General features: G+C 16.7%; 2 protein-coding genes across 6 annotated transcripts in view; one reads left to right on the top strand and one right to left on the bottom strand.

The window, feature by feature from the left end:
- Positions 1-3,311, bottom strand: part of LOC727630 (V-type proton ATPase 116 kDa subunit a) — a 35,233-nt gene extending 31,922 nt beyond the window's left edge. For all 4 annotated transcript variants that reach the window (XM_026442920.1, XM_026442923.1, XM_026442924.1 and 1 more), the window contains exons 1-2: positions 2,965-3,311; positions 2,294-2,599 (exon numbers count right to left, since the gene is read on the bottom strand). In XM_026442920.1, the coding sequence (XP_026298705.1) occupies positions 2,294-2,599; positions 2,965-3,081 (423 nt within the window). In that variant the 5' untranslated portion in view covers positions 3,082-3,311. The remainder of the gene's footprint in view (positions 1-2,293; positions 2,600-2,964) is intronic.
- Positions 3,312-3,595: 284 nt separating this feature from the next.
- LOC552228 (renin receptor) lies at positions 3,596-13,557 on the top strand. 2 transcript variants are annotated; one of them, XM_624605.6, is made up of 8 exons: positions 3,596-3,752; positions 3,870-3,997; positions 4,173-4,403; positions 4,784-5,098; positions 5,199-5,291; positions 10,302-10,496; positions 12,760-12,862; positions 12,945-13,557. In XM_624605.6, exons 1-8 carry the CDS (start codon positions 3,710-3,712, stop codon positions 13,022-13,024), a joined length of 1,188 nt encoding a protein of 395 aa, XP_624608.3. In that variant the 5' UTR covers positions 3,596-3,709; the 3' UTR covers positions 13,025-13,557. The 2 variants fall into 2 exon arrangements, with proteins under 2 accessions (XP_624608.3, XP_006558237.1); XM_006558174.3 differs by lacking the exon at positions 10,302-10,496 and having other exon boundaries at positions 3,597-3,752.
- The last annotated feature ends 932 nt before the right edge of the window (positions 13,558-14,489 follow it).

The raw sequence follows: 14,489 nt of genomic DNA, 5'->3' as shown, positions 1-14,489 counted from the left end.
CAAATTGTTTCAATTTGCATTCAAATTGCAAATATATATAATAAAATTGTATATGTAAATTGTAATTTTTTATTAGTTAAAGAAATAAAAATCTATAATATTTGAAAATGTTTGTATCTTATTTTTATTGATCGTTTCTTTGTAAAAAAATATATCATTTAAAAAAAAGAACTATTGTAGTATATTGAAATTAAAAATTACAAAAAAATTTGAAGTAAAATTCTTTACTTACGAAATGTTAAAATTATGAAATTAACTTTTCATTAATATATTTTTTGAAAATCAATTTAATAATGAAATAATTGTGTATTTACATGTGTATATATAATGTATTATAATAAATAGAGTATATGAATATCTCTCTTAAAAATTAAAAATTTTTTATTACTATTTTTTGATTTTATTTTTATATAAATTTTATTTTTATTTTAATTATTTAATAATATTAAAATTCATATATTTAAAAGTATTTTAAGAATAGTGAATAAAAATAATAATACATATGTTTATTTATATATATTTATTACAATTTTAATTTAAAAGTTTATAATATATACATATATTATAAAATTCTTTTCATATACATATATATGAAAAAACTTGGATCAATTATTTTATAAACTTTTAAATTATATATATAAAATAATTATGAGAGATATACATTTATTCTTTTTTTCATAATTAATTCTATATTTGTAAAAAAATTTTAAGAATAGTTTCATATGAAAAAATAAAGTGAAAATGAAAATAATAAAATTTTGATTGAAGCTTTTTGTTTTATTTATTACATAAATTGCATTTTTAAAATTCATAATAAAATATATTAAAGACACAATAATTCAATAGTGAACAATAATGAATATAATAATATATATCAAAACTTTTTAGGAATTCAAATTTTATAATGTATATATATATATATATATATATATATATATATATATATATATATATATATATATATAATAATTTTATTTAATAATTTATATACATTTATAAAATTATAGAAACTCAATTGTCAAACTTGTTTAATAAAGTTACATTAAAAATGAAAAAAAAAATCAATTCATCTTTTAGTTTGTGTTCATAAATAATTAATTTATACTCTATTCTGATTATTCTAATTATTTTTATAGGCAATTATAAGCAAATTTTATAAAAGAAAAAAGTAAATAATACATTAAATGATATAATTATAATATATATTCACATAATCATATAATAACTAATCATTTTATCAGTTCATCATATAATAATACTAATATGTACTATATTAATAATACTATAATATATAGTAATATTAATAATACTATTAATAATACTATAATATGTACAATCTCTCATAAAAATTTGTAATGCTTGTATATGCTAATTATTTATACGGATTTGCTTATATGCTAAAAAAATTTTAATTTTTTTAAATTTCAATTGCTATGCAAGATTAATATAATTTTACTAATTTTATATTAAATTTGAATATTATGAAATTTTATAATTTCTATAAAACTATTTTTGATACATTATTTATATAGTATCTATTATTTTACGTTCTTAATTAGTTAATTGAATGGAATTTTAATTTAATGACTAATTATTATCAATTAAATAAATTGAATATTTTAATTTTTATAATTGAAGAAATAAAGCTTCAATCACAATTTTATTAAATGATTTTTACCATATTTTATTGTGTAAAATTATTTCCATTATCCAAATCCATCATATGTGTATTAAAATAAATATCTCTATAAATAATGCTTTTAACAAAAATTAATTCAAGTAACATTTTGTTATATTATTCAAATTTTTTTAAATTATTTATTCAATTTCTATATAATTATTAGTTAAATTTTTTTAAAATATTAAGTTTATATTATGTAATAAATGAATTTCAATATTTAATATTATTTCAATATTTTTCATTAAAAATTTGATTTTTATTTAAAAAGTAGAAGACATGCTTAAAATCACAATATAACAAATTAAATAAAATTCAGTAATATAACATGCAGTTTTTTTTTAATTATGTAACATTTAAATATAAATCAATCATTGTTAAAATCATTATTTACAGAGTTATAAAAATGTTATACATTCCCTATGCTATATATTAATAGTAGTACATATATGTATATATTTGTTATAATATGTAGTAAACATATGTAATAATATACATTATTTATTTTTCGTGCAAGTTAAAAAAATATTATATTATACTTTTTACATATTTAAGCTCTAGTATAAAATTTTACATAAACACTTTACATAAAAATTTTAATAAATTCATTCTTACCTCATCGAAGAAAACTTGTGTTTTTCGAAGTATATGCTTCAATTCAGTCAACTCCAAGAAGTTACGTTTAAGTGTTTCTGCATTTTGATTAACTTCTCGTAATTCATTTTCTAATTTTTCAAATGTTGCTTCAAGATCTATCATTTCTCTGGGTTGTGGAGCTTCTGGATTTTCTCCAGTATCGAGCATAGGAATACCATCTTTTTTAATTTCTTTTTCCAAATATCGTAATTTACGTTCCATTTCATCACAACGACGTACTTCATTAACAAATTTTCGTTGGAAAGCATTAACATCAGGATTAAGCTATACAAACACAAGTTGATATATAAAATAATAAAATTATAAAATAATATTATATATATATAATATATATTATTAATATTATTTCTTTTTAATTAATAAATTAAATATGTGAGATATTTTGATTTAAGAAATTATTTGAATCTTACTCAAAAATAAAAATTTTATATCAATATATAATTATTTGTAGATATATGAAATATCACTGTTCATTAAAAATTATGTTTTAAATAATTTTGAAGAAAATATTATTTATTTTCTTTTTTTAAGTTATGAATAGATATCCTAATATAAAAATTTATTGAAATAATAAAAATGACAAAAAAAATTCAAAAATATTTTACATCTTTTAATTATATTATACTTACATCTCGAAACTGTACAAGGCCAAGTTCTCCAAGTTCTGAAACACAGGCATAAGCTGCTTCACTTTGTAAGAAGAGTTGACACAAGGTCATCTCTTCGCTTCGAAAAAGTGATCCCATATTAAATTTCAATAAGTTATTAGGTTAAAAAAAAAAATTGTATTTAATATGAAAAAAAAATTGTTAAGTAAAACAGAAAAAGACGATTAGAAATAAAATTGCTTCAACGTAGCTTCTTCTTGCCAAACATTTAACAGATTAACACACTTCCCGATTTCGATTACAAAAGTAATCAATAAAGTAGTCACGAGGTGAGACAGGCATAAATTACGAATTGAAGGTATATCGCTATTCATATTTTTAGTTAACGCCCAGAAACTACACTAGCGACAACTAACAGTTCTGTAAATATTATCTATTTTCATAGAAAAATTAAAAATTTAATTAAAATGAAATATTAATTTATTATTAATATTTTGAAATTAAAAAATAATCTTTTGATTTTTAAAAATAAAAAAACCTAAAAAATACACATTATTCTTTCTATTACATATATACTACATTACCTACATGATTTTGTTATTCACGTTTTAGTTCATATAATTGTTGCTATATGTCAGCACATGTTGTTGCTACTAAACTTTCTATTACATTAATGTCATATGATCAGTTTGTGAATTCGTATTGAATTTAAGGGAGTGTCTGAATTTTTACTATCTTAAAATTTTAGATATTCTTTAAAATAAAAATGTTGAAATTATTTTTGTGTTTTATAACTGCATTAGTTATGGGTAACTTTTTCAAACAATATTTCATTTTATATCATTTAATTGTACATTATTGTACAATATTTAAATAATTTGCAAAATTAAAATATTTTTTAATATTATTATTTTTTATTATTATAGTTACAGCAAGTGGAGATTTTGTAGTTTTACATAGTCCAAATAGTGTTTTATTCAATGGAAATGAAGAAGTGGAACAAAGCTTACTAAAAGAAGTATTAGCTGCTGCATTAGGTTTCACTGTCAAACTGGTGCATCTTTAAATTTTCTTTTATATATTTTTTATTCATTAATAATCGATATTTTAATCCAAATAGTATTAAAAAGTTATATAAATTACATTAAATATAAAATTAAATATATATTGTTGCAGATATATTATGAAATATTTCAAATTTTAATTATATATTATCATTTTCGTTATAGAGAGGAATATGGAATGGCATTTCTATCACTGATCCATTCAAACTTCCAGAAGCTGTTGTTGTAGTGGCAATAGAAGGAGTGGATTCTTTAGATATACCAAAAGGAAAAAGATTTCCATTAAATGTTAATGAAGTTGAAGAAACTACATGGCAAGCTCTTAGAGAACGTCTTGAAGAGAGAGATAATGATAATACTTTAGTGAGAATATCTTTAGGTGATGGATTAGATGCTGTAAGTATTATTATAAAATAATTAATTTTAATAAAATAAGAGTAACAAAGTAAGAGTTTTTAATGAAAGTATTTATTATTATTTGTTTAATAATTGTTTAATACATTAATATTTATATAATGTATAAAATAATGAATATTAATATATTTTCATAAAATTATTAATTATTAAATTTATTAAAATATAATAATATATAATAATTAAAATATAATAAAATATAATAATTATTAATATATATAATTATAATATAATATAATCATACAATAATAATAATTTAATATTTATTGCACTAATAATAATAAATATAAAATATAAATAATTTAATATTTATTGCACTAATAAAAATAATTTCTATATAATTCTATATAATATGAATTCAGCTAGGACAATCTGCACTTGGAGAATTAAAACCTACTCCTATTGATGAAACATCTTTAAGAGCTTTAAGTTTAAACAAGGAAGAAGATAAAAAGTTTTTGGAAGAAGTTCAGTTACTTCATGCTATTGCTAAAAAAGCACCTTCAGCAATTAAACCAGATTCAAAGTCTGATATTTATTGGCTTGTTATATCTGGTTTGCGACCTATTTTTGATGCTTATGGAAGCAATTCAACTACTTCTAGAGAAGCTTTATCATTGCTGAATAATGCTTTGAATGTTATTCATGATGCATTTATTCAAGCTTATGATGGTCAGGTAAAGATTTAAAAAGTATTTTTAATAATATTTTTAAACTTTAATATTTATTAATGTACATATTATAATAAAATAAAATACTATTAATATTCTAATTCAGGTACTAATTGTGGCATTTACAAATGATGCAAGTAAAGTACATCATATCCGTTCAGTAACTCTAGAAAGGCAAAAACGGGATACTTCAGATACGGTTTGTATTTAAAACTATATATGATTTATAAAACAAATTTATAACATTATAATTATAAATATCAAAAAAAGAATTAATTCAAATACTATATGAAATAATCCAGATTGATTTTTTTTTTTTTACTTTGCATATTTGTACATATATATACATTAAAATATTATTTTATTTTTAATTTTTTCAATTAGATTTAAAAAAAAATTGATAAATCGTTAAAAAAATATATATTTATATCAATATTTATTATTTTTTATAAAAGTAAATTATTAAATGCAATGTATACTAAATAAGCATAAAAATGTAAGTTTTTTGGAAATACACACTTTTATGAATGAGATTTTTTTAATGTAATTTATTCTAATAGTTTTTTTATTTTTTTTAATTTAAAAAATCATAATATTGAAAAATTAATAGTAAAAAATATGTACATATTTTTACAAAAGATAAAATTTTTTTTATACTTTTTCTTTTCAAATTAAAACATAACATTTATTTGAAAAATAAAGAGCAAATGGAATTGATAATAATAATTCAAATTTATTTTATTTTTATTTAATTCCTTAATTAAAAATAAATTTTATTTTATTATATTTTAAAACATATTTATATATTTTTTATATTGATTTTAAATCAAGAAAATGCATATTATTTAAAAATATGTATATATTTATATAATAAAATAATTAAAATAAAAATTAAAATAATTAAAATAAAAAAAAATATTATATAAAAAATATATATATATATATATTGTTCAAAGTAACTATCATTAACATGAATTATTTTAATATTAACAGTAATAATATTTTACAAATTGCAATTATATACTATTAAATTAATATATGTATATTTAATAATAATTACACAATTCTTATTAAAATTTGAAAGATAGATTTTTTATTTATGAAAATTTTTTTTAAAAATAATATAATTAAAAAATAATATATCATTTTGAATTTTCATTATTATAATAATAAAAATTAAAATTAAAATATAAAAATATGTATTGTGAAAAAACTTAAATTTCTGTGATTTTTTAGGATATATTGCATACTATATTCAATTATGAAAAATTTGACAGAAAATTGTAATCGCTAATATATGTATCTTATGAAACATGATTTTAATCTTTTTTTCTTATTGTCTTTTTTGTAAAAAAATTAATTTTAAAAATTAATAATTTATATATAAATTTAAAAATATGCAAAGTTTGAAGATTATTAAATTAACTTTTTTTAAAATTTTTTGAAAATTATTTTCTAAAAGATTTGAAAAAAAATGATATCTTATAGAAAATGAAAAATTATTATATATTTCCATAGAATTATATAGTAGTTCTTAATATAAAATTTAGCAATATAAGTATAGTCTTTTGTATAAGGTTTAGCAACGTTGATATTACAAATGTAAATAAATTTGTTTTATATAAATATTACTCTCATTAAATTTAAGATTTGTAAACAATTAGCAAAAGTAAATAAGTTATTTATTATTATTTAATTAACATTTCTAACAATTTAAATTATTATTAATTTTAAATTAAATAAAATAATATTTATATAAAAAATATATTAATGAAATATATAAAATTATATATGAGCATTTGTTAATCAGATAAATTAACAGATAATAGATAAAGAAAACAGATAAATTTAAAAACATTTTTATATATGAAAAATTTTAAACTCTGCATTTTATGTGCATTTGTATTATCAATATTGTTATAATCTGTAATTTTCTATTTAATAAAATAATTTTTTACATTTGTAATGTTTAATATTTTTTAATATAAATATAGCAACCATATGAAGGGATTTGAATAATATATTAGATCTTATAATATATTTGATATATTATATTTTAGCTATTGAAGAAATTGCTGATTAAGGTGGCAGATTGGATCTACATTTCTCTTAAATACTGTACCTATCCCACTTATTTGTTGGGTTGGATATAGTGATAATTTGTTGATAAATATATTAGGTTTATAGTATTAGGATATTTTATATCATTTTATAACATATATTCATTAATATGAATTTATAACAAAATTAATTATATAATGAAATACATATAACATTATACATCAAAACTAACTATATTTTATGTAGAAACTGAATTTTATGGTAAAAGAATTAAAAATGTCACTAATAAATGTTTTTATTTTATGTGAATAATGAGTATTCACATTGCAAGTTTAATAAAAGTTTCATGTATTAGAATTTAATGATTGTATCTAACACCTATATATTTTATAGGCTAATAAAACTAAAAATGTAGGATCTATTTTGGAAAAAAGGATGCACATTTCAAAATTTAATAACAACAATAATAATAACTATAATAATAACAATAATAATGCAAAAAAGGTATGTTCATATGATTGCATGAAAATTTTGTTAAAATTGAAAAAGTAGATTCTTGCATGATTTAAAACATGTTAATATATAAAACATAAATTATAAGATAAATAATACAAATATTCATAATTTTATGATTTAAAAACTTATCTTTTTATATATGATAAATTATCAAGAAATATTTATCATATAATTTTTATAAAATATTTTCAAATATAAATCTAAAATTTATATGGAATACAAATAGAGCATAATATTCAATTTTTTTTTTTCAAATTACATATATTTCATATACATATAGTACTTAATAGTTAATCCAAAAATATTTTTATAAATATTAATTTTTTTTATAAGATTACAAAATTCAGTTTTTAACATTGTTCTATTCAATAACAAATATTAAAATACAATTAATTTATTACTTATTTTAATTTTAAAATATTATTACAGGTATTTAATTATACATATGTGTATAATTAACTATCTTCTAATAATATAATTTAATATATTAATATTTTCTTGCATGTTATTTAGCACCAATGACAAACTGTAAGTGATGCATTGATTTTATTAACTTTTTTATAAGAAAAAATGAAACTTACCTTATCATGTTATTTTTTATATTTTAACTAATTACAATTCATAACACTTTCCATTTTAATTTGTTCTATGTATATGAAAATAAATATTTATACTTATATTTATATTAAATATTTCATATTTAATTTTAATTTTAAAAATCAATACTATAAATTTAAAAATTATATTATAAATTCAAAATCATATTATAATATATATAATAATATATATCTAAATATAATTACAAAATATAAAAAAAAAAATATGCAAAAAATTTGCCGACTTCAAATTTAAAAAAAATCTCAGAACAAGAATATTTATTATAATTATTCTTAAATTGCATGTAAAATATTTCTTATCTATTAGTATAGTCATTAATATGAAACATTTTACTCATATAATTATGCTACTTTTAAATCTTAATTATTCGTTAATTATTCATTGAATATTATATATAAATTATTTTACTTATTAATGTGTTTTTGAATTTATTTTCCCAATAATTTTCTCTTTCTATGAAAGTGAACATTATATATTTATGAATAATTGCATGAAAAGTTAATAGGATTTATAAAGAATTATCTAGTTTACATTCATATATACATATAGATCGAAGATTTTGACATATACATATATATTAAAAATTTTAAAATTATCACACAATTAAAATGTTAGTTAAAAGTTATTGAATATTAAATATGTTTATGTAAAAAAATTACACTCTCTTATTAATTAAATTATTTTATTATAAAATGGTTATTTTATCAAAATTTTGAACATTTCTTCAAATTTCAATATTCATTCAATAATCGCTGTAAATTCTCACGCAAAAATTAATATACATTTTTATTAATTTTATTAATATATATAATATATAAATTTTCGCTCAAAAATAAAGGATAACTTTGATGATGATAAAATGTAATGGTAACTTTTATAATGATAAAATGAACTTCTTAAATTTTATTATTATTTTGTATTTCATACTTAGATATATTATTATTGAGTGATATTATATTCTATCCTGATATTTTTTTATACTATAATTCTTTAATCCTAATTTAATTTTTTTTCTGTTGATTATTCTTAAATTATAACTAATTTATTATTATGTTCCACTATTCTAGTATTTTTTCTTTTTATTGATCAGTAAATAAATAATTAAATAATAAATAAATAAATATTAAATAATCTTTTTACTTTTGAATATTTATAGTTTTTAAATTAATTTATTTATAATTAGTTTATTAATTCAAAGTATTTTTCATCAATTTTTATGTACATATATATTTTATTTTATGATCAAGAAAAAATGATTTTGAATGATCAAATAAGTTTACATTCTTCAATTTTTTTTTGTTTTTTTTTTTTTATAATCAAATTAAACAAATTAAACAAATTTTCTTTGTTTGAATTCATTTCTAATATTTTCTATTTTTTTTATTTATAAAGAGATTAAACTTATTCTTTTTATCTTTTAAGATCCCAACTCTAGAAATTTACATAAGATAGAATTTAAATAGGATTATTAGGATATTTAAAAATGGATTTTTTAAAAATACTTCAGCAACATAATAAATTATAATGACATTATAATGACAAAAAAAATAATTCTATAATTATTATATTTATATAATTATTAGTATTATCATATTAAGTTATTGAAATGTTTTATTAAAAAAATATATGATTTTAATTCGAAAAAATATATAAATAAAAGTAAGATTAAAAAAAAATAATTTTATAAAATCTTTATAAATCTTTTCAAAAATTTAAAAATTATGTTTTTTGTTAAAAAAAATAAATTTCTCGATATTAATTGAATTTTCACAGTAGTCGTCATAATATTAAATATTAGGTAAAATAGTATAAATAATAAAAAATAGTACTTCTATTTTTATTTTATTTCATAATGTGGTTAAATATATTTCATATATCTTGTATTGAAAAATCGACAACTACTGTGATTAAAAATAAATTAAATTTGGATTATTTTGAATTAACACGCAATGTTGTTTACATAATACATAATATATAATACAAATGTTGTTTACATAAACACATATACTTATAGCGAGATGAGCAACCAGAAAACAGAAAAATAGAAGCAGAAGAGGATTTAAAAACTAATAACACTAACATATCTTCCGATGAAATGAACAATTCTACTGCAAATAATAATAATTCTGATCATAGTGGAAACAATGAAAATCAGGATTTGACTAATAAGGAGCATAAAATATATTCCAATACACAAAATATAGGACAGGTATCATAAACCCCTTAACATGCATTCTAAAGTTTTAATTTGTAATTAAGTTACAATTTGAAAATTTATATGCATTTTATCATATCAAAATAAGAATGCTTATTTGAGAAATATTCCATTTATTTTAGTACTATGTATATATATATTCTTTAGTTTCAAAATATATATACATATATATATAATAATATAAAAGTTATATATTTTATTATCAATAGTCGTCTTATTACGGGAAATCAATATGTACAATTTTATATACATTTTTTTTTTAATTATATGATTTTTAATAAGTATTTATGATATAGAATATATTAGATTAATAATATAAATCAAAATATAATTTATAAAAAATCCAAGTAGAACTTTAGGGCATGTTATTAATAATGAATATTACGTGGGTACAAAAATGTAATATACTTTTAAAAAAACATCTTTAAATAAACATTTTCATATATTATTATCATGAATGATATTTTAGTATATTTTTCCAATAACTTACAAAATTTTATTTATTGATACCACTTACTTCTTTTACTTATATAATTTTTAAGTTTATCATTCCATCATATATATTTTATTATCATAGTACTAAAAAAATCTTAAAAATATAAATTAAAATGTAAATTAAATTTGTTAAGTTTATTTAATATATATTTAAATTTTATATTTATATATTTAACAACAAAACTAATGTAATTGTTAGATATTACTATTAGTGAAACAAAACATATTTTCGTTTTTATTTCACATTCTTCTTTTATTTCAATATTATTATATTGATTGAAATATTTTATTATTATTTACATTCACATCTGTATCACATAACACCGGAAGAAAGACATAAAACATTTTACATGATGATAGCGTAATGAATGTAAATGTAATCGTTGAAGTAAAGGATGTATGTGGTTTCAGTTTGTAAAGATTATTAATATGCTTGCACAAAGCTTTAGAATGCATTGTTTTTTTTAGAATGCTTATTGCCAATAGTGCATTTTATATAAATATATACTTAATTATATTTTATTTTATATTTGGTATGCTTCTATATTTATCAATTTTTTGCTATTAGTTTATTATTTAATTTTTAAATAGTTAGATATAAGTTAGATATTTGAATGTTGATTTTTTTTAATTTAAGCTTGAACGATTTATATATTACAGATATGAATTATTATGTATAAATTCGAACAATCCGTATGGGAATAAAATAATTTACTTAACTTAATAATTTTTTAATTATTTTTTTTATATTTTTAGAAAATTGTTTTAAAAAAATTTATTTCTATTTTTATGCAACAAGAAAGATTGAAGATCTTGAAAATTTTATTTTTATTTTTAAGCAAAATTTTTAATATTTTTTGTATAGAATTGAAAAAAAATCGAATAATATATAAAAAAAAATAATACAAGTATATATTATTGTTAAAATAAATAATTTCTATCGTGAAAGTTAAATTTTTTTTATATTTTATTTTGTTTGATGATGCATTCAATCTATACATAATTAAAAAATTTTATTGAAAAATATCGAGTTGATCTTCAATATTATGTTTATAACTAACATAAAAATTATCATAGCATTTTCTTTGATGTTTTCTTTAAATTATATTAATTTTTATTGTAAAATATTTTCTCATATAATGAATAAATATAAATATTCAAGTTAAGTGAATTACAAATTAAATGATTATTAAAATTGTTAGTTACATAACACTTTTTAATTATTTTTTAATAATAATTTTATCATGGATGAAAGATCAATGCAATTATTTGGTAAGATGCATGATTTTATATAATGAAAAAGTATAATACTTTTTAATATGTTTTGTGCCGTTTGTATTTTAAATTCGAATGAAAGTTATAGGAAATTTAACTAGAAAAAAAAATTACTTTGAATTTCATTAAATTTTTTATATTTCCATTTTCTTTTATCTTTATTTGGATAATATAATATAATATATAATTATTTATCTAATAAAAGTTTTATTTTCATCAACTGTATTGTGTTTTACATGGTTCACAAATAATGAAACATGGCACGAAACATATTATAGAAATAAATAAATATCATTTAAGAAATATAAATTAAATAATTATTTTAATTTTTACTTAAATAGGCACATTAGTTTTTTATGAAAATAATATTATATCAATTGCTGATATAATATAATAAATGCAATTTAACAAGTTCATGAAGAGAATTTTTACAATTTTATTATTGTAACAAAATATAATATTTTATATATCGAGTCTTTTGTTTCAGGTGTACAATCTTTCAAAAAAATATTCAGAAGATTATCCTGTCATCTTTAACATATTCTTATGGTTTGGAGTTGTTTTTGTCTTTTCGCTTCTTGCTATTTGCAGTACGTAATTTTTATTATTATATTATTTTTAATAATATGTATAGCATTGTTCTAATTTTTATTTATTTGTTGCAAAAAACAGTTGCCATTTCACAAATGGATCCAGGACGAGATTCTATAATATACAGAATGACTTCTAATCGTATGAAGAAAGACAATTAAATGTAAATATAAATTAATATTATTCAAGTAAAAAAATGTTCTTCATTCTTATATAATACACTTTATTTCATCAGTTTTGTTTAAAAAAATATGTAAAATTCCATCTCAGATCATTGAAATGATTTTTTTTATATGTAGAAGTACAATGAATCATCATGTATAAAATACTTGTAAACAATCAATCATTTATTATCAATCGTAAAATAATGTAAACAATTATTTACTTTATTTTTTTGTTAAATATTACATAAAATAATTAAATAACTAAAATTGTATCTATATATATCACAATACAAAAATGTTCAGATTAAATTAAATCTGTTATAAGCAAGTACAATAATAACGAAATATATATTCAAATGTGAAATTATAGAAAATAAAGTTAACAAAATTAAGTTAAATATTTTGTTAGCTAAGTTAATTAAGCAGATATTAATGTAATTATAAATTTGATTATATTATGTTATGTAAAACTATAAATATGAACATGTGCATATACACTTTCATATTGAATTAAGATATATTGAATTAAAATAACAAAGATTTTTTTCTTTTTAAAAAAAACTTGTAATCAAAAATCTTGATCAGATAATACTAAATAATATCAGATTTCCTGTTAATTAATATCCATGAATCATAAAAATCAAGTTATTATATAATAAAATAATCTTTTTTTTTTTCACATCAAATCTGAATAAAATCAATTACATATGATCATCACATATGAAAAAAAATTAATAATAAATATTATATTATATAAAAAATAATGTTATATAAATTTAGCGCGTATTTATAAAATTATTTTGTAATTAAAATTGATTAGTATGAGAGTATGAGTATGAGTATGAGATTCTCTTTATATTCATTTTCAATTTTTCAATTTTATTAATCCAATAATAGTTTTCTTTTCTTCATAAACTTAAAAAATTATAAAAATATAAAATATAAATTAAAATGTATACGTTTTCATTAATATATATACGATTTATCCTATAGAAATATCATATTAATAACTATATATGTATGTATATATATATATATATATATATAAATGATATATTATAAATTAATATATATAAAAATAATAATAGATAAATAAAATATTCTATGAAGTTTTCTCTTTTAAATAATCGAATTTGTTTTAAATTAATAGGACTATTTCAATATAGTTTGAAATTCAATTTTTTTTTCTTTTATCAATCAATAATGAAAATTGTAAAATAATTTTTTTTTAAAAATAGTTATATAATTGTTAAAATTTTAATATATGTTAGAATTAATATTATTAAAATTATAATATTATAATATAGTATATGAATGTTTATGGTATATTTTTTTTAAAATAGTATTTTTCAATTATTCATTTATTAAAAATAATTATTTTAAATACATATATATAAATGAATTGAAATAATGAACAAATATAGATATATATATCTCAATTAAAAAATCGGAATATTTAAAT

This window comes from Apis mellifera, linkage group LG9 (genome assembly GCF_003254395.2).
Source record: "Apis mellifera strain DH4 linkage group LG9, Amel_HAv3.1, whole genome shotgun sequence".
Classification (NCBI taxonomy): Eukaryota; Metazoa; Arthropoda; class Insecta; order Hymenoptera; family Apidae; genus Apis; species Apis mellifera.
Note: the sequence above shows the minus strand (reverse complement) of the source record. Positions and strands in the feature narration are given on the sequence as shown.